General features: G+C 47.1%; 1 protein-coding gene across 1 annotated transcript; it reads right to left on the reverse strand.

The window, feature by feature from the left end:
• Positions 1-7887: 7887 nt before the first annotated feature.
• Positions 7888-20424, reverse strand: LOC131215654 (uncharacterized). Its single transcript, XM_058210044.1, has 7 exons — positions 20220-20424; positions 19966-20106; positions 17077-17217; positions 15696-15846; positions 11403-11711; positions 10443-10853; positions 7888-8641 (listed from the first exon to the last, which is right to left on the reverse strand). Exons 1-7 carry the CDS (start codon positions 20422-20424, stop codon positions 7888-7890), a joined length of 2112 nt encoding a protein of 703 aa, XP_058066027.1.
• Positions 20425-25899: the final 5475 nt, after the last annotated feature.

Consider the following 25899-nt stretch of genomic DNA (forward strand, 5'->3'; position numbering starts at 1 on the left):
GCACACGGCTCAGCGGTTGTGTTGTGTAGCCCGAAATGAGAATATTAATGCAGACGCTGTTTCGAGGTCTCAGGTGTAGACCTTCGCACGAATGAACCGTCGGTTGTAGGGCAATAAAGGCTCATAATGGGCACCAGCTACCAGTGTATCCAGGTTTGAAAGATACTACATTTCGAAGTCTGTTTGGGAGCCTGAACATAAAAAAGTTATGTTGGCTCAATACTCAAACAATGTGGGCTTAATTTTCACAACCCCAACATCGCCCATTTTCGGACCCTTTTGCAACTTTCCCAAACATTTGCCGTCCTGCGGAGTGGTTCGTTCGATGATGGTTTTCGCGGTTCACAAAATGGTGGCGCACAGGGGTTGTAAAAATCGAGTCCCAAAACAATATTGCCGAGCCGTACTCAAAACAACGGCCAAACCACCTGGCCCAACATTGAGTTCAAAGTTTGTTAGGCATTGCCTGAAATAGTCTCGATCGCAGGTTTCGACCGCCAAAATGGCGCAGAAAGAATGCGCTGTCGATGGTTAGCCCCAGCCGATTTTTCTGGTTCAGCTGGTCTTGAAAAAGTTTCCCAAAAGTTTGCTCGTTCTTTGAATTTGAAACCGGTTCTGGTAAGGGCTGAGAATTATCAATGTAAGATGGTGCCAATATCTGTTGGTTTGGTCAATCATTGTGTATTCATTAATTTTCCGAAGCATAAATCAATCATTTAGCCGGCAGCACCTTTAGGGAAGAGACAGCCAGTCAATGAGGGGCCATCTTCGTCCTCTGTCACGGTTAATGATGTGAGCTAATTTGTCGCGCCTAATCTTCCCAATCCCTCGATGGTGCTCGGAAAAATGAAGCAAATCATGCTGCGAACTTTTTTATTTAATAATCTGTCGCCGATAGCGAGCGAAATGGATTTTTAATTAGAATTTAATTTTGTAACAGTGTGTTTATTGAATTAAAGCCTCCAAGATTCAATGAAACGTATTTGCGTTTGGCTCGAGCATCCTTCGAGCATCGAGGATTTCCGCGCCTGTGCAGCCAAACTCACCAAATCATACCGATATTATCGAGCGATTTGGGGAAAAACACAATTTTCGTAGACTCATGTTAGCACCATTCGCCGGCTGACATTTATATCGTTTCCCTTTCGTCCGGGGCCGGGATTATGGTGCAATAAATCAATTTCCCGATCGTTTCGTGAGTCTATCGCCCGTTTGACAGGGGAATTTGGAATGGATTTCGCCGCCACCGAACCCGGACCTATGCTCGGGCTCGGAACGGCAGCGTGGTGTATAATATGCTCAATAATGTTCACCATCGTGCGACGCGGGGACCGTTTTGTACTCGGCATTGGAACGTGAAATTGTAAAACCATCATCAAAACTAAAATCACGGTCCCCAGTGGCGTTTCCGATTGTTGCACCCGAGAACCACCATCGAAAGGCTATCGGCGCCGCCTTTTAACCGAATTTACCAACCGCTGCGGCGATGGCTACTGGTGGCTGATTTAATTATGGCTCCGAACCGGGTGCCACTGGCCCGATGCCCAGGGCCACCGCCCCTGATTCTTGATTGCTGCTTGCTGGGCCCACCGGTGGGTGACGATACGAGCCAGCATAAATCATGGCATGTTAATAGATTGCTAGCCCGTATGGTTCGGCCAGTTCCGTGGGGTTGGCTAAACTTCTTTGCGGAAATCTATTTCGAGTCGGGACCTTTGGTACCCTGCCCTGGTGACGCCACGCCACTGCGAAATACAGAAATAATTTGCTTGCTGAGGCCGAGCGCGGTCAAAGTTGTGCCGTCATCAAAAACGATGACGGCGTTCTTTTTCCCCATTCGCTTGTAACAAAATGGGTTTTATGGCGGACGTTGTCGTCCGGTACCTTTGCTGTGGCGGGAAGTTCTCCGCCTCTGGGACCGGTACTTTGAGAGGGTTCGTCGGTCGGTCCGGTGCCCGATTTGGGTTCCCGGGCCTACGCTTTTTTTCCGCAAAAAGGGCTATTTACGATGAAAGCGATGAAACAATCACACGACTCACTGCCCGGTGGAAATTTCTGTCTCGTCAGTGACTAACGGGTTCCCGGTAGGGGCACCCGGGGCTCGGAACCGGTTTTTGGGCGCTGGTAAAAATAAAATTTGAAGGTCTAACAAAGAAACATTACTCACCTGTTTCGTTTCTGTTCCGGCACAAAGAGAAACGTAGACTTTTGTTATTTTTTTAATTCGAGTTGAGTGTCACACGTTCGGATTGTATATTTTTTTGTATTATAATAAGGCATCTTATTCGTGACCAGAGCAACCAGGGTACGCCCGCCACCAAGCCAAGCGCCAAAACCTTGAGGAGGTCAATGGTTCGCCGTCTTTGGATTTACCTTTGGCAGCTCGGAAACAAATCTGAGCTCCCGATGAAAGTCATACACCATTTCCTGTCACGCAAACCGACGGCAGCCTTTCGGCCGCGGGGTTAATCCGAGCACACGGACGGCATCGAGCTGAATCGAGAGAAATGGTTTTCAACGGTCGCTGAAGGGGCCATTAATACCGGGGTGAAGCATTAATAACGTACATCTTGTGTGCTGCCTTCAAAAAGGTTTCTGTTCAAGCGATTTCATGTAATTACTCACCGTGGCGATCAATCTTGCTCGATGAAGTACATTCGAAGTGCCTCTTTGTAGCTAGCCTTTGGAGTATTCAAATGATTTAATATAGATTGAAGACGAATTTAATTGAAATGTTAATAGTAGGTGTCTAGAATAGTTAGATTTGTTACACTTTTTCCTATTCGTCAGCTTACGTTAAATGACAATAGAGAGATAACATTGTGTGCCGCAAAACTTTCGAAGTCAGTTTTGCAACAGCTTGACTTAGCATTGTTTGAGCGAGTGAGTATTGTTGTTTGAGCTGAAAATATTTAAAAAATTCTTTAGTACTGTGTTGCTTACTGATACTATTGTTTGCATGTTGTTGACAAAACCGGGTGCCAAAAACACTTCAAAAAGTTGTTGCTGTCGAAAACGCAAGTATAATCTGCTGCTGCGCGAAGAGCGTCGACACAGTCACAAAGGATGGGGAAAGTGTGAAGGCTTGGAATCATTTCCGGTTGGAGCCGGCCCATTGTGTCGCTGCAAGGAATGTGCAGGAATGCAATGATGTTTGCTCATGGTCATCCCACGTCTCTCAGGTTTGGTGGCGCTTTCATTACATTTTCTCTCACTGCCAGCACTGCGGCTCGTTAGTGAGACGGGATCGTAACAGGGCGTAAGGTGGGAACGAAGAAGGGACTCTTACTTTTGTCATTGTTACTGGCAACGGGACCCTCGGCAAGAGTCTTTCCTCGCTAAGGCACTCAAACAAAACCGGCCGTGGATGACGTGTTGCTCCAACCGGCGGAAGATGGCGGCGATTATGTCGTGCGCTTTTTATGTCCCAGGTCTTCCGCTAATCATTCGCGAGTGTTGGCCTTGTTGTCTTCCACGGTGGCGAAATTTAAGCCAAACATTCTGATGGCGTCCCGGCGCAACGCCATTCAATTCGCGAAACGAACCATATATTTTTTTTTGCACCGCCACTGTTTCGCACTGATGAGCGCAATAACAACTGAAGACTTTCCGCCTGGATGTGCTCTTCTGGAGCGTACCGAAGAAGAGAGGAGAAACTGGCTCCAAAGCGGGATATGCATTTTTTATGGGCACTGTGTGCATCGCAATCAAATATGCATTATTGTAAACATTTTACGACGTACTTCTAACCGGCACACAAACAGCGGAATTGCTTCACGAACGTCGTAAAGCTGTAAAATATTAGGAGCTTTAAATGATGCCTAAGCATAATGCTGCCCAGCATGATGTTACGAGCATGGGTGCTGTTGGTAATCTATGTCAATTTGTTTGCCTTCACCGAAGCGTTGCACGCATCGTTTAGCTTGCGCATATCAGCATTACACTCGCAATCATCATGCTTCATAAACAACCAGGCGTCTCCATTTATTACCGCGAAGGCGACCAGGCGTCTCCATCGAATCTATAAAACAGCGTCCCGTCCGGTGGGCATCACCGTCCGGGATGTTGACAGTTTTCTCGGTGAGCACCCATCACCTCGTCGGTTTCCCCGAAAACACCACACTCGTAAAAGCCACCAGAGAAATCAGCGCAAAACGAAAAGAGAAATGAAAAATCGTTTCCCACCGTTCCATACATCAAAACCACATTTATTTACTTTCTTGTAAGATTGCTCGGCTCGGCTCGGCTATCCGGTTCCGGTACATATTTCATAAACTCTACGGGGACCGAGGTGAGGCTTCAACAATAGTCCGTTGCCCTGTCCCACATTGCTTGCCAGTGTGCCCTGGCGAGAGTGTCACGGAACAACCTACTTCACAGATGGAATGTTTACTCCCAGGTGTTTTGTGATTTATACCCCCCACACTCGGGAGGTTCGAAATAAGATAAAAACGCGCGGGTTGCGAGCACTCGGTGTGCTCTGTGTAAACAAATGAAGCTGCAGTGGTACAGCCGACAGCATCGTATCATAGAAACGGAATAATGATCGTTCAATATTTTAAACACAGATTGCTAACACTTTGCCTGGGGCCAAACTCGGAAGGTGCGCGTCCGAGTGCTTTTAACAAACAACCACAAACACTTGAAGCTCGTTTCTACACACCGAACACTTGATGACTTTCGATAGACTCTTTCGGGGTGTTTTTACTTATCTACAGCCTACGGGTGGTCACACTAACGCCCGTATCATATTTATATAAAGTTTAAGTATCAAACAAATAGACATTCATCCGCAAATACACGCGCATCGATAGAGTAGCTACTGCTGCTACTACTGCTCTATGAAAACCTGCTGTTCACGGTACACCTCCGAACCTTTTTCTTTCGATCGATGTGTACGGAGTGCGGTTGAATGGCATAGTGGCCACTGCTACTACAGCTACACCTACACTTTATGGTGGGACCTTTGTTTGCTTTTTGGTATAAATAATCGTGGCCATCACTGGACCGCTTAACAATAGATTCGATTTACGCATCACCCGTCAGCAGTCGGGTTTTTGCTTCAATTCCTTATCATTGTGCAGGCTCTTACCTCGTCACTTGCAGTCCTGCGCCTGTCCTGTCCTGCCACTGGAAACCGGGTACACATTGACAACGTGAAACAGCAGTTTGTTCACGATTACTTTGCTATCACTACCTACGGCTAGTTGATGTGGGGTCTAATCAAACGAGGAACAGCGCAACCGACACATCGACATAGTAAAGTACATTTACAGCTCCCGGAACACGGGTAACAGAAGCTATGCTCTACGCGTGGGATATAAGGTCGATGTTTTTGCCTCTCCAATTTCTCATCTCATTATGCTCGCCATTTTGTACGCTACGTCTGTCACAAACACATGCCACCTTGTGTTCTTCGATTACTCTACCGACGTTTTGGGCATCGCTAAGCCACCCGATAACACAATCAATACCATTGGCACACAATTGCTTTCCGCGTGAACATTTTCTTCCGCTCGCTTGCCAATTCGTTCGGAACCAAGGCCACGTAAACATTCGTTTAGGTTCGTCGGAATGTTCGCCGTTCCAGGCTTCACGTTTCCCATCTGCCCGGATCTGGTCTAGGTAGGTCGCGCCTTCCAGCGTACCGTTGCTCGACGGACAATGTCAGTTTCGCTTACGAGTAGGCCAATTTTAGGTTCCATTCGAGGGCCTTTGCCCGAGGGTTCTCAAGGTGCTTCCCAGGTTGTGCTTCCACAAGGGGTACGGAAAACCAAACATTTCCACGTGCCACGACAGGCTGGGGTGGTGGTTCAATGGCTCGGATTGCCAAACAGCAGCTGCTCGAGGAGAGATGTGTTTTTTCTCTCTAGCGGAGCGAAACGAAGTAATTGACATTTTCATTGGTGCGTCGTGGAGAGCGGAAGCAGAACTTTCTGCCCGAGGATGATTTTTTGGGAAAGGAAGCAACCCAGCAAGGCTTGTGCTGTAAAGGCTTTAAAATTGAAAACGGTGAAGTTTGTGAGATGAAAACTCACATAGCGAAAAACATGCAACATTGTGTGGTTCTTCTTGTTTTAATAAAAACAAAGTTACAGGAAGTACGCACTTCGCATACCCGTTCTCGTTGCATTTTTTGCAGCGTCAAAAATCTATTTTCGTCGCCCGTGTAATACGAGAAGATTTGTTTTACTTTAACCAAATTATCTTTTTCAATTAAGCCGTTCCATTCCTGTCCCGTCGGTAAAAAATTGCTGGAATTTAATCTTCGGTCCTTAAAGTTGACTTAACTACCACCCAACGATAAGCCCGACCTCGGCCAAACCTCAGGAGACAGCACCGTTTTTAATTTGTTGTGGTCCGATCCGAGCTCGCAAGCCGTTCCTCAAAATAAGTCATCCTCTCAGTAAACAGCAACCGTATTGCTAGCAACCAGCGCGGACCTCGGGACAAAGTTGGAGCACCCTTCCGTGCCTTTCGAAAGATCAGTGGTCAAAACATGGCCCAACTTTACGGCTAACTTTCCCATGTGAGAGATAGGGAGCGAGAGAGAAGGATAGAGAGAGAAAGTTCTCTGGTAATCGGTGTCACTGCAAGTCGTGCTGGGGGCGGATGTTTGCAATACTTTTAACGACCGCAACAATGTTGTAAGCCCATCCCGTGCTATTCATCCTGGCCGATCCTGTGCTGCAAAAGGGAAGCCGAAAGCACATGGTTTCGCTAGCTAGTAAATGCTTCAACTAAAACTGCCTCAAATCTGCCTCGCAGTGAAACCATCGAAGGGTTTATTTGAAACTTAGATTCCCTGTAACGTGTGTGGGGCAAGTACGATAACGACGAGCCTCGGTCAAACTTGGGGGGAACGTGCAATGGGCCGTACAAATGCAGCCAATTTAAAAAACTCGATACAAATCGAGTAAAATGTTTCTCTACGAAATGTAGGAAAAGAAACCTTTTCAAAAAGTTATCTGCATCGATTAAACAAAAAGAATTTAGTGTAAGGGAAACTTTTCTTTACCCATTGGAGCATATCTTTAGATTTGACGGTTGATGATTCAAAACATTCATTTGAAAGTTACTCATCACAATCATAGCATGCTAGTTAGTAGTTTGACAGTTGTTCATCTGGAGGCTGTTGAATTTTGTTCCCAGGCAAGTAACTTACTCTTTGGCTTTTTTTGAGCTATTCTCTTTACCTCCTCTCCTCTTCTGATGGATGGTAACACCCTGTAATGATATTTTAACTTTGTTTTTAAATAAAAAGTTTACTTCAAAGAGACCTTAACGAGTAATCTTCTATTGAGGTTCAAAAAGTTTTGCCAATTAGGACTCTTCAGTGATTGAACTAAATTCACGGTAAATCTAGTTGATGATTTTATGTCTGTATCGAAGTCCAAATGTTACGACACAATGAACGATTACTATTACTTGCTCCAAATAAATTTTCTGCTCCAGTTAAGGGTAAAGAAAGGTACCACACAACGACCACACATTTGAACACAAACTGAAAATGACGTGAAAATGCAGAATGCTGTTGAAAGAGTTAAAATCGAAAAACTAGAAAAAAATAAGCTACATTTTAGGGTCCGCTTTCTCACCTCCTCTCACCTCACCAAGAACACAACTTCAACGAGCCCTGAGGAGCTTCGCAAATAGCACGAAATTTACTCGTACATCATACCCTGCCGGATGTTACCGAATCCTTGGAAAGTTTTTTCATTTGGCGTCCGAGAAACGTGTCATCGGTCCTTCGCCCAAAAGATATTTCCACCGAGCGCCCGTTACGAGTGACATTTAATTTCCACTGCACCGCGCGCCAATCCAATCTAATATCCTTTGCTAATCCTTCTGCTAGCCCTCGGCCAGGCCGTAGTGGTTTTCCATTGCTCATTTCGTCACCACCACCATGGGCTTTCGGCAGTCGCGTTCCGCATGCTCGTCCGGTTCACCTCCGATTTCCGGTTCCTGGGCGGGCGCGGGCGATATATCCGCGACCACGCTAATCGTGTTCGATCCCGGCACCTTCCGGTACTCGCCGTCATCATCCGTGGTGGCCGTGGCCACCGTGGAAGGCGCTGCATTCGCCAACCCGCTCGGTTCTCCGGTCGGACCAGTGTCCCCGGTCGGGCTGCTGGCCGTGGTGAATTTGCTAAAGTTTTTGCTGCGCCGCTCGTGGATCACCTCGATCGAATCGTAATGGTCGTCGTCGTTGTTGCGGGAGATACCGTGGTGAAAGTTGGGATACCGATGCGCGTTTCCGGTGTCTGTGCCCCCGAGCGTCCCCGTCGTCCCGGCACTGATGACGTAGATTTGGTCATACTCGTTGCTTAGCTTCTTGCTCGCCACCTTCGGTTTCGGTTTGCGGAAGCTCTTGGTGGAGTTGCTCCGGTACAGGAAGCGGTTCTGAGGCTGCTGCTGCTGCTGGGATGGCGCCGCTGGGTCGACAGGCGGTTCCTGGGGGCTCGGAACGGGCGGAAGGACGAGCGTGTCCGGCCGCAGTGGCTGGTTGACGACGGACCGGGCGCTCTCCTCGTCGTGCACCGGACTGTCCTCCTCTTCCGGCACGCACGGCTCTAAGCTCGATTGACAGGACAGATTGCGTTGAGTGATCGCCGGTTCCGAGCAGATGGAAAGCTGGCTCCTGATGACGGTGGCGACGGCAGCGGTTGGAGAAGAAAAGTGGCCAAAGAAAATCAGATTAGTATTTGCTTGTTTTTTGTTTTGGAAAATTCGGCCGCCTGTCTCGGCCGCCACGGCAAATAATTCGGTCATTAGCTCCGTTGCGTGACGGAACGGAATTTAGCGTGCGTGGCCCATGCCTGTGCCCGTGCCCGTGCCCTAAAGAACCGTTTCTTTGTGGTGAAGAAGGACATTTTATGGCACCCCGAAACACCGGGTTAAAAAGAAAACCACCTCAATCCTGTTGCGCGGAGTGTTTACACTCCGGCGCCATCACCCGTTTTACGGTTCGGGTGCCACGTGTCCGGCCACGAGCCGAACCAAACCCGTGGATTCGCCCAAAGTGGACCCCTAATCCGCTGGCAGGGATCTCGGGAGTGGCCGGGAGCACGAATTTGACGGTAAAAAAAAACGAAACAAAACTTGTCATAAAAAATAAATGCCACCCCGAATTCCCATTTTCAGCGCCGAGCACGTACGGAAGGGTCAGTAAACTGCGGCGGATTGTGGTGGTTTGTACTAAAATTAGTTGATTTACAACTCGCCATGATTGCGGCAACTTTCTACCAAACAATGCGCATTTTTTCTCCAAAGTTTTCTCAAGTTCCCAAGGTGAGCCATTCTGTTTAGAACAAGGCTCCACTTTTAGTACACATGTTTGTGTTGCTTGTATATCAATATGCAAATAGTACGCCTTCCGCTTTTAGTACGCTTAAGGTCAACCCAGCCCAAATCTGTTCCCCACTTTCGAAGCTAAACTATTTTTTGCTCGGCGTCCGGTCGGGCTGGCCGAAGCTCGGGTTCCAAAAATGTCCTGGGAAATCAATATCAAATGGCACCACTGGAAAAGGAAACCAACCTATGCTCGTAAGACGTTGAACCGTACGTCGGCCAAGCAAAACTCGACGAGAGGGTCGTAGGGAAATGCTTTGTCTTTCGAGCCCACTGGACAGCCAAACAGCTTGCTGGGCAGTGGCCAAGCGGGCGAAAACTTGTTGAAGTGGTGTCGCGGAGTGGCCTGGGGCTTGGCTTAATGTGTTGCCGATTCCATCGACCGGCGGCACCCTACGCACGTCACGTCTATTATTATGAAAGGAAACACCCCGGAGCGAACCCTTCGTTCAGTACTGTCACACAGGGACCCCCACCAGTTGTTGGATGCGTATAATTTCGGTACGCACGCATTTCGACCGTATGTCACCTTTGTCCCGGAAGGGCAATGTCCTGTCGTTTTTTTCGATTTTCCGTCATTTTTTTTCATATCATGTGATAAATGTGACTGCCCTGCGATGACATTTAAGAGAATTGTGTCCATTAAATTAATAACTACGATCGCGCAAAATCGATGCCAAGTTTCGCTGACAAACGTTCTGCGATACTTGAGGTGTATGGTGAATTGAGTCGCAGCGTTGAATGCACCGGAAAAATATGTTAACTTGTAAAAATCGATTGCGAAGTCTTTGCAATCTTACAATACATTTTGTGCTATTTACAGTACACACGACAGTTGTTTACAACATGAAAGGACAGCGCAACGGTTCATTCATTGATTCATTGAAACCACAACGAACTGCAGCATAAAAGGTTTGTTTTTGGATTTTGACCTCTTGATTGATACATTCATTATTCATTTTCTGATGCCAGTAACTCGTAACATAACAGTGACCTGTGACAGGAGAAGGTCTGTTGCTGTAAAATTTGATCGCAAACTATTTATAGCCGTTCGGAGGTGCTCGAATGGCTTGATTTTAATTAGTACCTACCGACACTCTCGCTCTACCGACGGTGTGGAAATGGGACCGGCGGCCGTCGTTCCTTTGCGGGGCGTTAACGCCAGCAGCGAGCGGTCCGGGCTGTTGATCTCCACCGTCGAGGGTGCACCGCGCGAGTCGACGCTCGGCGTCTTGGAGATGGTTGAGGCACGTCTGCTGCTTCGGTTGAGCTTCGAGTTGACCGACGCATCGGAGACGGTCGACGCCCGCCGGCTGATGTGGCCCACCTGCTTCGGGCTGCCGACCGACTCCTCCTTCTCGATCTTGGTCTGGCGGGACAGGATGTGCCGGCGGGCCGTATCCGACCGCTTGTTGCGGTCGCGTAGCTTATGCACCGGCACGATTTCGCCCCCTGCGTACCCGTACTGCACCGAACCGTGCGAACCGGCCTGATTGAGTGTTCTGTGGGGAGCGAGAAGGATACCCCGAAACGGTGAGTGAATTGGGTTGCTGGAAAGGGTTGAATATTCGATTGGACAAACCACCACCAAACACGGCGCGAAGGAGCTGCGCCGTGGGCGCATGCCTTTGGTTGGTGTCGGTAACAAAGACTGTTCTGCTCTTTCAGTTATTTTGTTTAATTTTTTGTTCAACGAAACTGAACGTAGATGGATTCTAAAACGGGATCTGTTCAGTTTGTTGTTTCAACGCAAAGCCGTAATGGAACCAACCACGTACCTGCATTCAGGATAAGGACAGATAGTTTTGTAAGGATTCTTTTAGAATGGTCCATGTTCTGGCAGTGCGCCTAAATGTAGGCAATCCATATCACTTGATATCGATATTTTTGAAACGGTTTTTTGTATTAGAGATATGTTTTAAATTTATTATAAGCTTTCTTGTGTCAAAGCTATACATTTGAAATATGTTGGTCTATTAAATTGGACCCTTGAAGCAAAACTTTCGATCAGGAAGACCCGCTGCAAGATTCGGCTGGAGCGCACCACTTACCTTGCGAACGGATCGGGTTCTTCCACGGACAGCGCGTGTCGGTGGAACTGGAGCATCCCGGGGTGCAGCAAACCGCCGCTACCCGCTTCCCTCGTCGAGCGGTGGACCATGCTGCTGACCCGTGAACCCCGGTGATGCCGGTGGCCGGACACTTCCGACCGGATGCGGTTGGTGGCGGGCGAACCGGTTGCCATCGACGATGGGACGCTTAACTTTTCGGCGTACAAATTGGGCACCGAACCACTTCGCGACACCCGGCGGCTCTGGTCTTTGCTAGGCCGTCGCTGGTGGGGCGAAGACTTCGGCGTGCTGCAGGAAAGAATCGAAAAAGAAGGATGAAGAAAAGAATAGATAATCACAGAGCGCAGAGTAAGCGAGTAAGATGCCCTCCTGGCAGGACACTCGAAGGCTTGGATGGCGTAGTCATTCATCATAATGGCTCAGCGGCGATGGGCGAAGCTTCTTAGCGCCAAGTGGACGGTTCTTCTTACTATCTCGTCCGAAGGCACGCTCAAGAGTACGTGATAAATTGCCCCTGGCAGATGGATACGGTGGACGGTATCCCGACTGCCAACCCAGCCAGTCGTGGCTGTACAAGGTGTTGTTCGCAAAATGGCAAAAAATGGCCATTTTGTTGATATTACCAGCGGCATTCTTATTACGATTATTACGGCACATAATTCACAATGATTAATTGACAGAGGCCGAAGAAGGCTTACCCGCAAATCTTATAGAGTCATCGCCACTTTTCGGTTCGGGTTCAAGTTGCATAAAAAACATAATGAGATCGAATTCGTTTTGTTCGACTTTGACGCCAGAAAGTAATAGAACAATTTAGGAAACGTTTCCCCAATCAACGAAGGCTATCGTACGTCAATATCGGTGGATCTTGGTTTTCCTGGCTTCCGAGTCAACTAATATTTAAACGGCTTAGATAAGCTCGATTTGCGTTAAGAAAATATTGATCATTCACTGTTCGTTATGGCCCCATAAGACCCATCGGATTTTATGAGGTCAATCGAGTCGATGGCGCCAACATGGGCACCATAAAAGCCACGGGAAGCTACCCGAGCTGGTGCGGTGTGCAATTACTCACTGTGCACGGTGAGCCACAACTCTCCGGTGAACGATTCGAACGCCGGCTATTCTTTACTTAACAAAGCCAATCCACCACCGAAGCGAGGAGCATAAGTCCCAACGCACACACGACGGCAACGGCGGGTTATGACGATGGAACGTCCGAATTGTTGATTACAAGCGGCCAACGGGCAAACCTGGCGTGGGATGAGTGTGAGAATTGCAAAAGGCATTTTCATTAGCACAGCAACCGGAAACCGGGTGGAAAACCACCGAGCTCATCCAACGCAGGGGTCAGATGGGCGGTGCCATTAGACAGTTTACTTTCGTCCTGTCCTCTGTCCCGGACCAGCCATTCGATGGGCCAGCGATGGCTTCATCCTTTCCGGAGATCCCGGCCCGAGCAAGGAGTAGATACCACATCCTGGCTTGGCCACAAAAATGGTTTGGAATGGACACGTTGAGCGCACAAGATTCGAGTTGGTTATGTGAGTTTGCGTTTATGTGAGTCTGTGGAATTTAATTAACACCGACGAGAGAAGGTGGCAAACTGTCACCACGTTTCGGGATGGCCGTACTGCTCTTCGTTGGACCACCTTTCGTTCTATTGCAATGTTGTCCCTGCAATGAAGGTATTACACACAAAGTAAGAATTGTGGTTGAAATGTGCTCAACATTTGTTATGAATGAATGAATATTTATTGGTTTATCAATCTATGCAGGTCTATTTATTTACCTCATTCTATGTTGAAAGCTCTTTGTGAGTGTTATGTTATGGTTCTTTTATACGTTTCATTATTACCAAAACTAATTAGCAATTTCAAAGTATGATTATTAAACTATTTTATTATTATTTAATGCTGATTATTTTCAATTGTTATAGACAAGGCGGAAAACTAATTGTAAAATAAGATAATGTTATTTGTTTTCCCACGTTTTACGTGAAACTCTCTCTAGTGGAACAGCAAAATCTTGCCATAACAAATATATAAAACAATATTTCGTTTCGTGAGCTTTTCCACTCGATTTCAGCAGTGCACGCAAGTGGATTGAATTATCCTTAATGGCATGTGCACCACTCCACATGTAGCCTCATTTAAGCGCCCGTTCCGTGCGGCAGAAAAATGGACGCAAAACGGACTGGTGTGTCGTCAAGCACGAGGGGCAAGCAAAATTACTACCTCCAACCTATCAACCCATTCGAACGAACGGGGAGCAGGCTGGACGGAATCGTCGTGCAACATAAATTACAGGCATGACACCATTTGCTCGCCATTTCTCTCTCGTTGCGCGTGAAAATGACCACCCTTCGAGCCAAAACGTGGAACACCAGAGACCACAGGCGAGTTAGTCTTTCGCCGAGAGCCGTAACTGAGCTTTGAGCGCTAAGCGTTATGATTTCTGGACGGGTTTCAGCAACTTCTTCGACGACCATCAAATTGCTGTAGACGCTTTCGGGCGGCACATGCGGCACGAAGCCATGGACGGGGCCTCACCGTAACAAATGATTTTCATGCTCACGTCGTCACGGCGCTTCGTACCGCCAGTTCTCGTGGCCAGCTTTCGGTTAGGTCACGAGATAGTAATCGTTGGGAATTAATACTTGGAGGTAATGCATTCGATATGATGTTGATGGTGGTGATATAAACTAAAGTAGATTGTCGGGCAGCCGGGCGATTACAAGATGTTGGGAACAAATGATGATAACGGGTGGCCCCAATTCGACCCCGTGCTAGAGGTTCATTGTTTTGGTCAAACAATGTGAATAATTTTCATGCTCTTTGTCCCAAAGCACACGGTTCTGGCATTTTCATGAGCCACAGAAGTATAAAGGTTCTACTCAAGAAGGTTACTTTTTATATGTTTATCTGCAGGACACTTAGAAATAAAAAAAATAACAAGTGCAAATTTGTAGATACTCATTTGAGTAACATTTAAGAAATCGAAAATATTAGTATATCCAATAACCACGTCACCACCGATAAAAAGACGGAAATGAATCATAAATCTCCGCTCTTACCGAAGGTTTTTTATGGCTAAGTAATGACAGTCATATACGGACCGTTAAGAAATGAATTATCAATATAATTTAAACTGCGAACGTAAATCATACAGCGTACGGCGATGAAGTAAAGCATTGTTTCCAAGCAGAACGTGGTTACACGGTAAGCAGAATATGGGATGAAGAGAAAACGGAACGCATCAAAGCGATGTTCAGCCGAAGAAAAACGACTTGCGGCTTGCGTGTGGAATATTGCGCACATTCTCGCACAAGATGAGACGATAAATTGCCGTTCGCCACGAGCCATCGTAAACGTTATTGGCCACGGCCAGCGGAGGGGCCACAGACAGACGTGCATCAATTTGTTTGCCCCGAAAGGAAAGTATATCGATTTGCGTCCAAAAATAGGACCATCTTCAGGTCGGCTGCTGTCGGCTGAAGAGATGCTCATCTTGTCATGCATGAAAATGTGGTTTCGAACGCCACGTTTCGGGCGCCGCTAGGATCTGATGGGCGTTGTTATGCTTTGGGTTATTGTATTCAGTTTATCGTGAGCACCCCACAAAATAACGGTTCACTGTCGTTGTTTGCCTTCGCCGTTTGGAGCGACGCGTTTGGCGACTGTTTGCGAATATCGCTCATCCATCAAAGCGAACTTCATACCCAATATGCACCCAGAATCCATAATGTTGCCCAAAACGATATCATGCAAAACTATACCCACACATACACGCACCCTCACATATCTATTATGGCGCCACCCGTGCGGTGGTTCGTGGAGATATTATACAAACCACACCAGACACCAGGCGTCTCCACCGACATGACATCCAAAGCGAAGACGATGACACGGAACGCTCCTTTCCACTCCGAGGGTGTGCGAAGCATTTCCGCATCCATGCGCAACGCTTTTCCAGCCACATGCGAGTGGCGACACGATCTCGTCGGGTGCCTTTTGAAGGACGCTATCAATTTGCTGCCTAGGTTGGGTCTCATAATAAATATGGATGTAACCAACTGGTGTTTGAGTGGCGACTTTTGAGGGCGAGCCATAAAGAAGCCACGGATCGCTGCTCGACGGAAAGTTCTGACATGCCACCGAGTTTATGATTAACGTTGTCGTTCTCCCATGTTTTTTGCCAGCCCACCATTTTACAACATAATACGCTTCATCTGTCCGCAACCGGTAGATTGACCATCCAATCAGTACTTACCCTAAGGCTTTCGAGAAGTGAACCAGCGCTGCGGTGAGTGCTTTGCGGTCCGGAACTTGTTCCGTCGCCGGCGAAGTTCGGAACACTCCCAGATGCTGCTCCCAGCGGGCGGTCTGCGAACCAACGGCGCCCGACGGCCCGTTCGAGATGCCTGCAACGAGCGGAAGAAGAAGCAGCGAATTTAAGGCAATGTGGCTGTCGCCTCGATTGTTTGCGAACTTTTGTTTATCGTCTGCAGCGCGCCACCGATGACCGTTGAGGTCTTAACTAAGGACCGTTCATTATGCAAAGCCACGTTCGATGGGTACTCGAATTTATTAGCTCCGGACCGGGCCAAGCCCAATTCGTAGGCCAATTACGGGCTCTAAACAGGTTGCCTGGTCACAGTCTCAACAAGTTGCGGTGAAAAGTGCCTTCAAGAAACTGTTGATCACGGACAGATGAAGTTGGGCACGATGAAAGTTTGTCCCTGTCGGTGGCAGGATGACAATTTTCCGCAAATGAAATGGTGCTCTGTCGCCAAACTTTGGCCTTTTGGCACTGGGCTGGGTTCGTTTGGCGCAGTTAACAACAGTTGCACATCAACTGCTGGTGAAACTTGTGAGCGTGTCGGATGCGATCCTGGATCCGGCTACCGGCGCAGTGGGCATGTAGTCTTCATAATCACTTCGTTGCCACTTCTACGCCATCGTGGATTTCAAAGTTGAACCTCATGGAGCTTTTTGTAGGTAATGGGAATGGGATTCGTACATGAAAATCCATAATGCATAAGTAACGGAAGATAGCAGAAACACTGAACGTAAGGGGCTGGATTCCAAGACTAAAACGAAGGCCTTCCGTTTGCAGGATGGAATTCGACAATCTGTCTTTACGGTGCCCCACTTCAGGGACAGCCCTGTTGAGGTTGGGCAAACTCACGGGATGTTTAGTTCAGCGGCGAAAGAAGTGAAAATTCTATCACCCGTTACGGACATCGCAGGCGACCCCGTGAAACTCGCAGCAAAGTTGACACGCCACTCACTGGAGCGTTCGAAACCCTGCGCGATTCGCATTTGCGGTACCATTTGCTCCTTATCGCTTCCGGCTGTTGATCTAGGATGGCGCAACTCCACACAACCGAAAGATCCCTCCTTCTTTGCGGTTGCTGCGCTCCACTGGGCTGGGTCAACTCCGGATGCGGGTCCTTTTGCGCGCTGTACAGAATCCGCTGTCCATCATCCGCTCTCGGCCCGATTTTTGCCACGGACTTGATTCCAGTGCGAGATAAAGAGCTTCTTCCGTCTTTTTCGGGTTGTTCGGGAACCCTTCTCAAGCTCCTTCGGGCACTGGGTACGGTGGTCTTTTCGGGTGGGTATCGGTGCTGACCAGAGACGATGCTTACCTGTGGAACGTCGGGAAGTGTTCTGTCGACTGGAGCTCCGGGCCGTCCCGTGGCCACTCAGCTTGAACCGGGCCGGCACAACCTTGGCCGCCGAGTCGCGCGCTTCAAACGTCATCACACACGAGGCCACAACGATGAACCCTGAAATGGTCGCGTGGGAATTAGTAAGGCGACGAGAGCACACTGTCTACAGATGTTTCTCACGGATGCTTGGGTCAAAAAAAGGTATTCAAACATGAAAAGGCCGGAGCACCCAAAATGTCGGCGAGCGCATAAGGTTCGTCAATTGAATTAACTCCAAACTCACATCGTGCACTTGCACGACCTTTCTTTCGCTTCGACGACGCTCCCACCAGATGAGCCCGGGCTGCAACCGGGCTTCCAGGATGCGCCTTTTTGTTTCGCTCCATCTTTGTCAAACGAATTACACTCCTACGGCACAGTGCTACATTAACAATTCAATTTCGGGAAAATGTCAGACACATCTTTTCCATTTTTCAGCCCACGCTTTTTTCGCTGAATGGCACTGCCTTTTGGGTTCCTCTCAACTCCTTCTCGGTCGGGGCGCTTTTATTATGCTCTGCACAATCTTCTGTCTACCAGCACCGGAAGGGAGCGGATTGGAACCATCCGAGTCCGACCAGCGGAGACAATCTTAAAACTGTGAAGGACACAAAGTAAAATCTGCAAAGTATCATGCCTTTCATCCTCGTACGCGGTGTCAAAGGATGTCAGACAACGAAAAACGTTGTCTCTAGTAGGGAAGCACAATTAGCCGGAACCTGTCCCGGGATATGGATTACACCACGAGGCAGGTTGTGGGCGGCACAGCATGCGCCCGATTAAATAGCGTTATGCGGGTAATAACTTCGCGACGAACAGAATTAATTATTCATGTTTGTTTTATGGCTTTCATATTTCATACGAAGCGCGGCGGATAATTAAGCTTTCGTATCGTGGCTCGTTTAACAATTTATTGCAGTCGGAATTTTTACAAATTACCCAAAGAAAGCGCAATAAAATGTTGGAAAATGTTTGCGTTACAGGACTCATTTAAGGATGGCATTAACATCCTAGCGGCCTTGAAAAATACATTAAAATGAAATACACGAATCTCGCATTACGAACACGCCGTCTGATAGAACCGATCGTCTGTTACCGGATTCGGCTTCTCTAGGGCGAAACTGCACACATCGGTCCCGACGGACGGAAGAGCCTTTCGAGCAGGAAGCCGTCCAGCCGTATTTTCTATATCGTCCTTGCCGTACGCAAGCCGCCACTTGACAACGTTATTCGTTTCTAGACGACACATGTTCCTACTCCGAAGACTCATGCCTGCGGACTAGCCTCAGAGTGGAAAGAAATGGAAAGCATCCGTCCGATTTGAACACCCCTGATCAATTTGTCATCAACAGCAAGGTCCATTCGAGGAGGGCCGTTGTCGGTTCCCATACATTTGCATTTGCCGAACGGTTTTTGGGTCATTTTCGGGCACTCTGGTATGCTGAACGGAACCAATTTGCATACTGTGTTCTAGTATCGTTGTCCTTCCGGTTTATAGTTTAGGCAGCGTTAAATCTGCGATCAACTGTGAGTGAGTGGTTCCATTTGGGTGGGTCAGTTTCTGGTTAGTAATTGAGAATGCCGCAAGCGCCCAATTTTGAGTGCTACAGTTGAAGGATTTGAAAGCTTATCAAACTATATTTAGTATGAAAAGTCTGGGGCAGATTTGAAATAAAACGAGTGAAATGCACATAACATAACGGAAACAGCATTTTATGTGACTAAACTAGTTTCAGTATTGCAGAAACTATGTAAAAAACACAATCTTCTAAATAGCTGAAATGTTGAATTGAAATTCTTGTTGAGATATAAATATCAAAGCTTAGCTATACTTTATAAAGCTTCATTGCTAACAGATAATACAACGAGCCAGATTGACCGTTGCGGCCAAGGCCTCTTGTTTCAATCGTGAATTCCCAAATCGAAAAAAATATTTACCTTTCCTTGTGGATACGAGCAAAGAGAAACAATTCCTTGCCTTCTTCGGCGATGTTTCCTGGAAACTGTGGCCTGAGCGTGGGGTAGCAACGAGAGCTCCACAAGTAGCTAAACGAAGCGACTTTCGTCTCGTCCACCGAATCTCAGCACCAGAAATGGTAGCAAATTTATATTTCATCTTGATGATAGCATCAAGACAAATGTTTGCCAGTGTCAGCCAGCCAGCCATCCAGTCAGGGCTGCCGGTTTGTTCCGAGCGAATTGCGACATCCTCCGGGCGATACTTCTTCATGTAAACCTCATCGGGCAGAGAGGACAGCGCAGGACTCGTTTTTCGGTAGTCATCACTTCATTATGGATAAATTCCTTTCCCTTCTTTCTACTCAGGGCTCCATTGAAGCGACGTTGGACGCCCAAAACCCAAGGCAATCCGTTGGTAGGAAGCGCGAGGGTTTCTTGCAGGATAACGTGACAGGATTGTCGTAAAAGCAGTGACCGTGATTCGTTCCGAGAATGCGAAATGTGCTGGGAACCCTTTGGCTTCTATTTGTCCGAGTAAGCGAGTTCCGTTTGTGTAAAGTAATACTTTAAACTTTTTCTCCTGGGGGAAAGCCTCCAAATAGTCGGGAATAAAAAAAGCTACCACACTGATCCAATTATCCAAAAGTGAATCTAAAACACGCTACTGGAGATGAACTGACCGGAGAGCCGTTATTATTGCAATTGCCTTTCGGTAGGGTTTCGTGAATCCTGAACCTTCCGGTGTATCAACACGTTATCGGGTGCATCCGTCCTGCCAAAGTTTAGACAAGTGAGACCGGTGTGTGTTTGTGTGGGTGTGTGGTGTGTGAATATTTTCAAATTAGCCCCGGCCGTTTGTGGACTTACCGCCGACCCCCATGATGATTGGTCCGACGTACGAGAGGTTGTTGAGATGTAATCCCCGTTGCTCATTTTTCACGCGTATGGTCGACGTGCTGCTGTTGCTCCGGAGGTCGGACAGGGAGGGAAAGTTGTTTGCATAGTACCCTGTGGCGACCGGACGGGAGAGGGAGGACAGCAATGAGGGGACCTCCTTTCGGTCGGATCCTGGGTGTGTTTGGAGTAACCAACCGGCTGTCCCGATGGTTCTGGCTACTTACCAACCGTGGCCATGCCACCGCCAACGAACATTAGCACCATGCCCAGGACGAGGGCGCGGCAAGCGTGCCAGAGGCAGCGGGAAGTCATCTTGCCCCGCACCACCTGCACGTTCCAGGTGGCGCCGGACGCCGGGTGGGCCCGCCGCAACGGGCCGAGCGATGCTTTTCGGCGACTTTTCCATTGCGAACCGCCACGAGCGTGCATAGCATAGCCAAGGCACTACCGAATCGAACCTAACCTCCGCTTTCACTACCACCACCCACAGCAGCACCACCGTCGCGTATGGAACATCCGGAAACGCGCTCTGGTGCTCCGGATCACGGTTAGTTCCACCGGTGAGTGCTAGAAATGCGAGAGAGAACATATTACCATCATTAACAGGTTTTATAACAAGTGTAATCTTTGATACGGAGATAAATAAACAGTTTCAATAAAGCTCTTTGATACATGTTGTACTTTTTATAGTTTAGATAAATCGAAATATTGCTCGCAGTTCATTCCATGCCAATGTTTCATGTAGTTGTAATATTTGGTTGACAGTATTTGTTGATAAGCCAAGGACAGTTTGATAGATTACCCAATTTTAATCGAGTTTGGCGTGAAGTGAAAGTGGCAAATAAAACGACGCATTAGCATAATTTTGATTCAAGATAAATCTAGAGGTATTATTGACCACCATCTATTGATAGTAAAAACTAAATTATAACGTGCAAACGATATTTTGATTTCAGTTAGATTTGAATTTTCCTATAATATTCTTCAATCACCTTAATACCACAGAAGCACAGCTGATTTGGATATTCATAACGTTATTTAAGGGACAACGAAATTTTATCATATCATCTTTTCAGTATTCAAACATGTAGAATTAGATGGTTCACAGTTTACAAGACATTGGCCACAAACTTTAACGACGTTGAAATTAATCGACGAGGAACGTAAAATCGGTTGGTTCGCTTTGAATTTAGTTGTCAGTTATTTTGTTTCAATTTCCTATCCATTAAATGCAACAAAACCGGTGCATAATAACATAATTTCACAATAACATTTCACTACTCAACCACAAACCCGCGTTAACGGATACATCTGTAACCGAACAAAACCATTGGGAAAATGAGCGAACAGGATCGGCCGTGGTCAGACACACTCGCATCGGTGTTTTTTGTGGAAACAAATCCGACGTGTAACCGAAACAACAACCGACAACCTAAAGCATAGACAATATTTGCATAAATCTGTTCCGGATTTGAAGCGAAAATCGAGTGCACGCAAAACCGCGTACTCCAAAGCCTCCGAAGCGGACTGGTGGTTTGAACAAAACCCTACCACCCTCATGAATATTCGGACGGTGTGGAAAATGGGAAAAGTTTATCACTTTGGGACCACCAGTAGCATGTTTTCCCGACCACAAACAGAACGCAGAATGCGCCCGGACGATACGGCGAAGTCAGTTAGAAGGGTAGAATCCAGCCATTTGGGGTACAGAGTCGCGCCAATTGAAAACATTTCATGGAAAAAAAGGAAGGTATCGCTCATAATATCTGCTGGTGGCTAGTAAACGAGCGGGAGGAATTTATGCCTTTTACAACCACATCGCCTCGTCCATAAAATCGAAGCCAAATTCGTTTCGATTCGAGGCGAAAGTAGATCAATTTGTATCCTCCGAAAGACCTCCTCGGCAGCTAGTACGATGGGCGGTGAATGTGCGGTTTTATTGAATACGCAAGCGGAAAGCCACAAGTAGTATACGTCCAGTGCCACCAGCAGCAACAAGTGCGATGGCCGCCGTTCGTTTGTGGGGTATGCTTATCCCTGTCGATAAGATTATTGTAAATGATGGACGTATTAAAAGGATCGGCATGCAAGGTTACTAGTAGTGAATGTTTCGTTTCAAGTTTAAGTTTCGTAAGATTAGACAGATAATTGAAAACAAATCATGTTTTTATTTGTCTGAGGTATTGTTAATTGTGCATGGCATTTGTTTCATTTTGTTCATATATAGTTTTTATATTTTAAATTGGACAAACACAAACACAATAGGAATAACTCAGAATAAAAAAGTAAGTTATTCAGAAATAGAAAGAAAAGAATCGCCACAGTACATTATTCACAGTTTGGATTACCTGTGTCGGTGGGTCGGAAAAATCATAAATTTATGCTGCATTCTCGCCCATGTTCAGCCGCCCGTTTCGCCAGCACGAGCATTATATTGCTACGCGGGCTATCCTTAAACCCCTTACGAACGAACTGTGAACTGCAGGTGTCAGGGAAACCGCCCGTCGGTTTCCTGATCCAACTGTCACTCTCAGTGGATCCCTACAGCTGGCCGCGAACGTACACCGGGGCCCTACCGGGGCGCTACCGTGGAGTTCGAAGAAGCAAAAGTTGAGCGAAAGAAACATGTAATCTCTGCGGCAACCCGCCGTCAAATTATTCTGTACACGAACCAGTGAACGAGTCAGTGCGTGGCGGAAAGAATCATCACTCACTGGCCGCAGCTCGGTGCGTCCCGTTCCGGAGCGGACCAACAAACTGCAATCGCTTTTCCGATGTTTCGGTGCAAAAGTCAATGATCTGGAGTGGAATTGGAGACGCGGACAGAATATTGATTGGCCGTTGAACTTGGTCAGTGACGGTGGATGCCAATGCCAACAGGGTGGAAACACGTTGCCCTTTAATTACAGTGCGAGCAGTTTTTCGCAACCGAAGCAAAATCAACCCAATGGCCGACTTTTAGCCACGCGTCAGGAGGAAATCTTTGAGCGGATGATGAAATAATCAAATCACCGCCTCCAGCTGAGTGCGTGAAATTAATACAAGATCTTTTCGTCTTTTTCATTTAGAAGAGTTTCCCGAGATCTCTCGCGCGCGCGGATTTCACCCAGAAAGCCAGAGTGAGCCACTCCTCGCTGGTATGCCGGATATGCTGGGTGTGTAAAATATTAATTAGAAGAGGCCATCCTCCCACGCTGGGCCGGGAAGCCTACTGAAATGGGGCACCCGGACGCCAGCGAGTGGCACACGGGTGCGGCGAAGCGAGAGGCGAAAATTGGCTCCACTGAGACCGTGGGCTCTAATGGAGCAATAGAGATAATGGGACGATAATGACTGCAATGACGGCGTACAGAGCGTGGCCCGGGCAACGTTCCTTTTAATGGGCGACAGTTTGTGGGCTCCGCACGGCTGGTTTTGATGTTTTCATCCGTTTTGGAAAATGGAACATACAAACACGTGTCCATGTTACTGATTTAAATATGTTTTTTAACATTTCGTTTATAAATTGAGCATCGTCACAACATAATTTTATTTTTTCAAATTGTAACACTTCATCAAAATTAGCATCACATCAGCTGGAGTGGGACGTGAACAAGGAATTTGCCGTCAAGGAATTTAATTATCAACCCTGCCACTATTTTGCCAGATTTAAGTCGGTCACGTGTAGCTGGTTTATCTGAGCAAACGATCCGTCACTGGTCATAACGATAGTATCTACAACCTCACTGTCGGCGGCAAACCACGCGTAAACTGCGACGGAACTGTTGATGCTCTGCTCTGATTTGGAGCCTACCCTGGGGCCGTCTGTCTGGTTTGACTTTGACGGTCTACGGCAAACATTTGAGATCATAAAGCTTCTCTTCGTCTAGCTGTATTAAATTGAACTCACAGTGTCCGGGTGCTGTTTCACACATTTCGATTTGAAGCATTTTTTCTTTTAGAAGCAATTGGGGTTTTCGCTAGATTTCAAATGCTCTAAATGTGGTTGAATGTTGGAATATGGAATAGATAGAATAGTTGGAATATGGAATAGAGTTGGAATAGATCTCCACCGATATTGTGAAAATAAATTTAAAAAATCCTAATAAAATAAATTGCTATGCCTGTAGCATAATAGAACGTAGGGGAACGTAGGTAGGTAGTTGAACCACTGCCACAACAGAAGAGCATCAAATTAGGTTTGTGACATCGGTAAATCAGACGCTGGTAAGTGTCATCTGCAGCCAAGGTGAACGAGAGATTTTCCAAGTGCCATTGGAAGCTCCCTCCAGAGCACCGCGCCGGTAAAACCTTCGCTCTCCCGGGGGCAATTGACGGGCTCTGTAACGGACTTTTCATTTTCCGCTTCAAACGTGAGCTGGAGCTTTTTTGCATTGCTTATGATTTGCATGTTTTCGTGCCACGCCATAGTTTCTGTTTTTGCCCCCTCGTACACGGTATCTCGATGGTGCAAGCGGACGCGGGCCGCGAAACATGAACGCATGGAGCAGACAGCATTACTCATAATCAGGTAGCAGCATCCTGGCCCACGAGGGTAGCAGTAAGCGTGACAAATGGCACATAAATGAGGAAGATGGTCCATGAGGAGTTATTTGTTTTTGGGGAAAATTTCACAATCCTTGTTCCAGGGTTTCGCGATTCACGTGTAGCTCCCCTTTAAGCACACAGCTGCGCATTGGTTCGGAGGGCACCAATTGTGGAAGTTGAATTGAATAAATATTGCGCGAAGCACCTGAAGTGAGTCGCTTCGGGATGGTAAATATTGGCACTAAAGTAATTAATCATATCGTTAGCAGCAAGAGTTCTCTCTGTTGTGGTTTGGTGCGGTTTCCTTTTTTTGCGTTAAATTCAAGCAATTACATCAACAATAATAAAACTTGATAAATATTCACAACGGGGTAACATTATAAATTTTAACCAACCAGGCCATTCAAACATAAGAAGGTTTATGACATGTTTTTGTTCGCCACAACCTCCTAAGTTTGCCTATTCCGGACTCGGGGAGTTTGATGATAGTGTTTTGTCGATGCTCACCGGTTTTCGATCGAGGACTCGAAGAAACAGCTGTATCGAAGGAAAATATTCGGCTCACTACCACTACACACTTCGTACCTTGTTTCACTCAGCTCATTCGGTCGTTCTGGTCGATGTGCACTTAACACCTAAATTCAGCTGTTTTTTTCCTACGGACCAGGTCTGGATTCCTGGCCGTTTCGTAGTGTTTCTCACATTTTCTAAAACACTGCACCACGATAAATGAGCCCACAGCACGCGAGCGAGTAGCGTGATATTTGGAAGATAAAAAATGATTAAGAAAACACTTCACCGATGCAATTGAATAAAGGAAGATTTATGATTTGACCGCACAACAACATGAATCGAATCCGGTGCGTAATTGGGTGCACCAAATTCATGAAATCACTTAACGATGGCTTAAATTTTACGAGGGCACCTGAAATCACATATTACGGTATGTGTTTTGTAATCACGTTTTATATTGAAATTTGGTGCCCGAACACTCTTGCAAAAAATTTCACCCGAAGAGAATTTAATTTCGCTTTCAAAATGGTGGAACACTCCAGTCGATGTCAAACAATTTCGACTCAATTCTCCGGTGGCTCGGATGCATTGCTATGACAACCTGCTTAACCTTCCCCGACCAGACACATCCGTTAGCAATCAGGCACCACAAATCACTCGTCGTCACACCAACACCACCATCGTATCGTCGAGGGGGGCCGGTGGTGTCCCTACGCGCACTTTCACCGCGGGAGGATAAGCATGGCGCAGGGTAGCTGCTATTAATATCCATAAATCTTTCCCGGGGAATGTAGACGAGGTGGGACACCGTTTTCATCCCCTATTCAATCGCCCCATCGCGTCGACCGAGTTCATCCTGGCAAA

Source organism: Anopheles bellator, chromosome 1 (assembly GCF_943735745.2).
Source record: "Anopheles bellator chromosome 1, idAnoBellAS_SP24_06.2, whole genome shotgun sequence".
Classification (NCBI taxonomy): Eukaryota; Metazoa; Arthropoda; class Insecta; order Diptera; family Culicidae; genus Anopheles; species Anopheles bellator.

Excerpts from the sequence above, each read along its gene's own strand:
- LOC131215654 (XM_058210044.1), bottom strand. The coding sequence starts at position 20,424 with ATGCACGCTCGTGGCGGTTCGCAATGGAAAAGTCGCCGAAAAGCATCG. Across the intron at positions 15,847-17,076 it reads CACTTCCCGACGTTCCACAG|GCATCTCGAACGGGCCGTCG; the intron begins GTAAGCATCGTC and ends CGCTCGTTGCAG. Across the intron at positions 11,712-15,695 it reads CACTTCTCGAAAGCCTTAGG|CACGCCGAAGTCTTCGCCCC; the intron begins GTAAGTACTGAT and ends TCTTTCCTGCAG.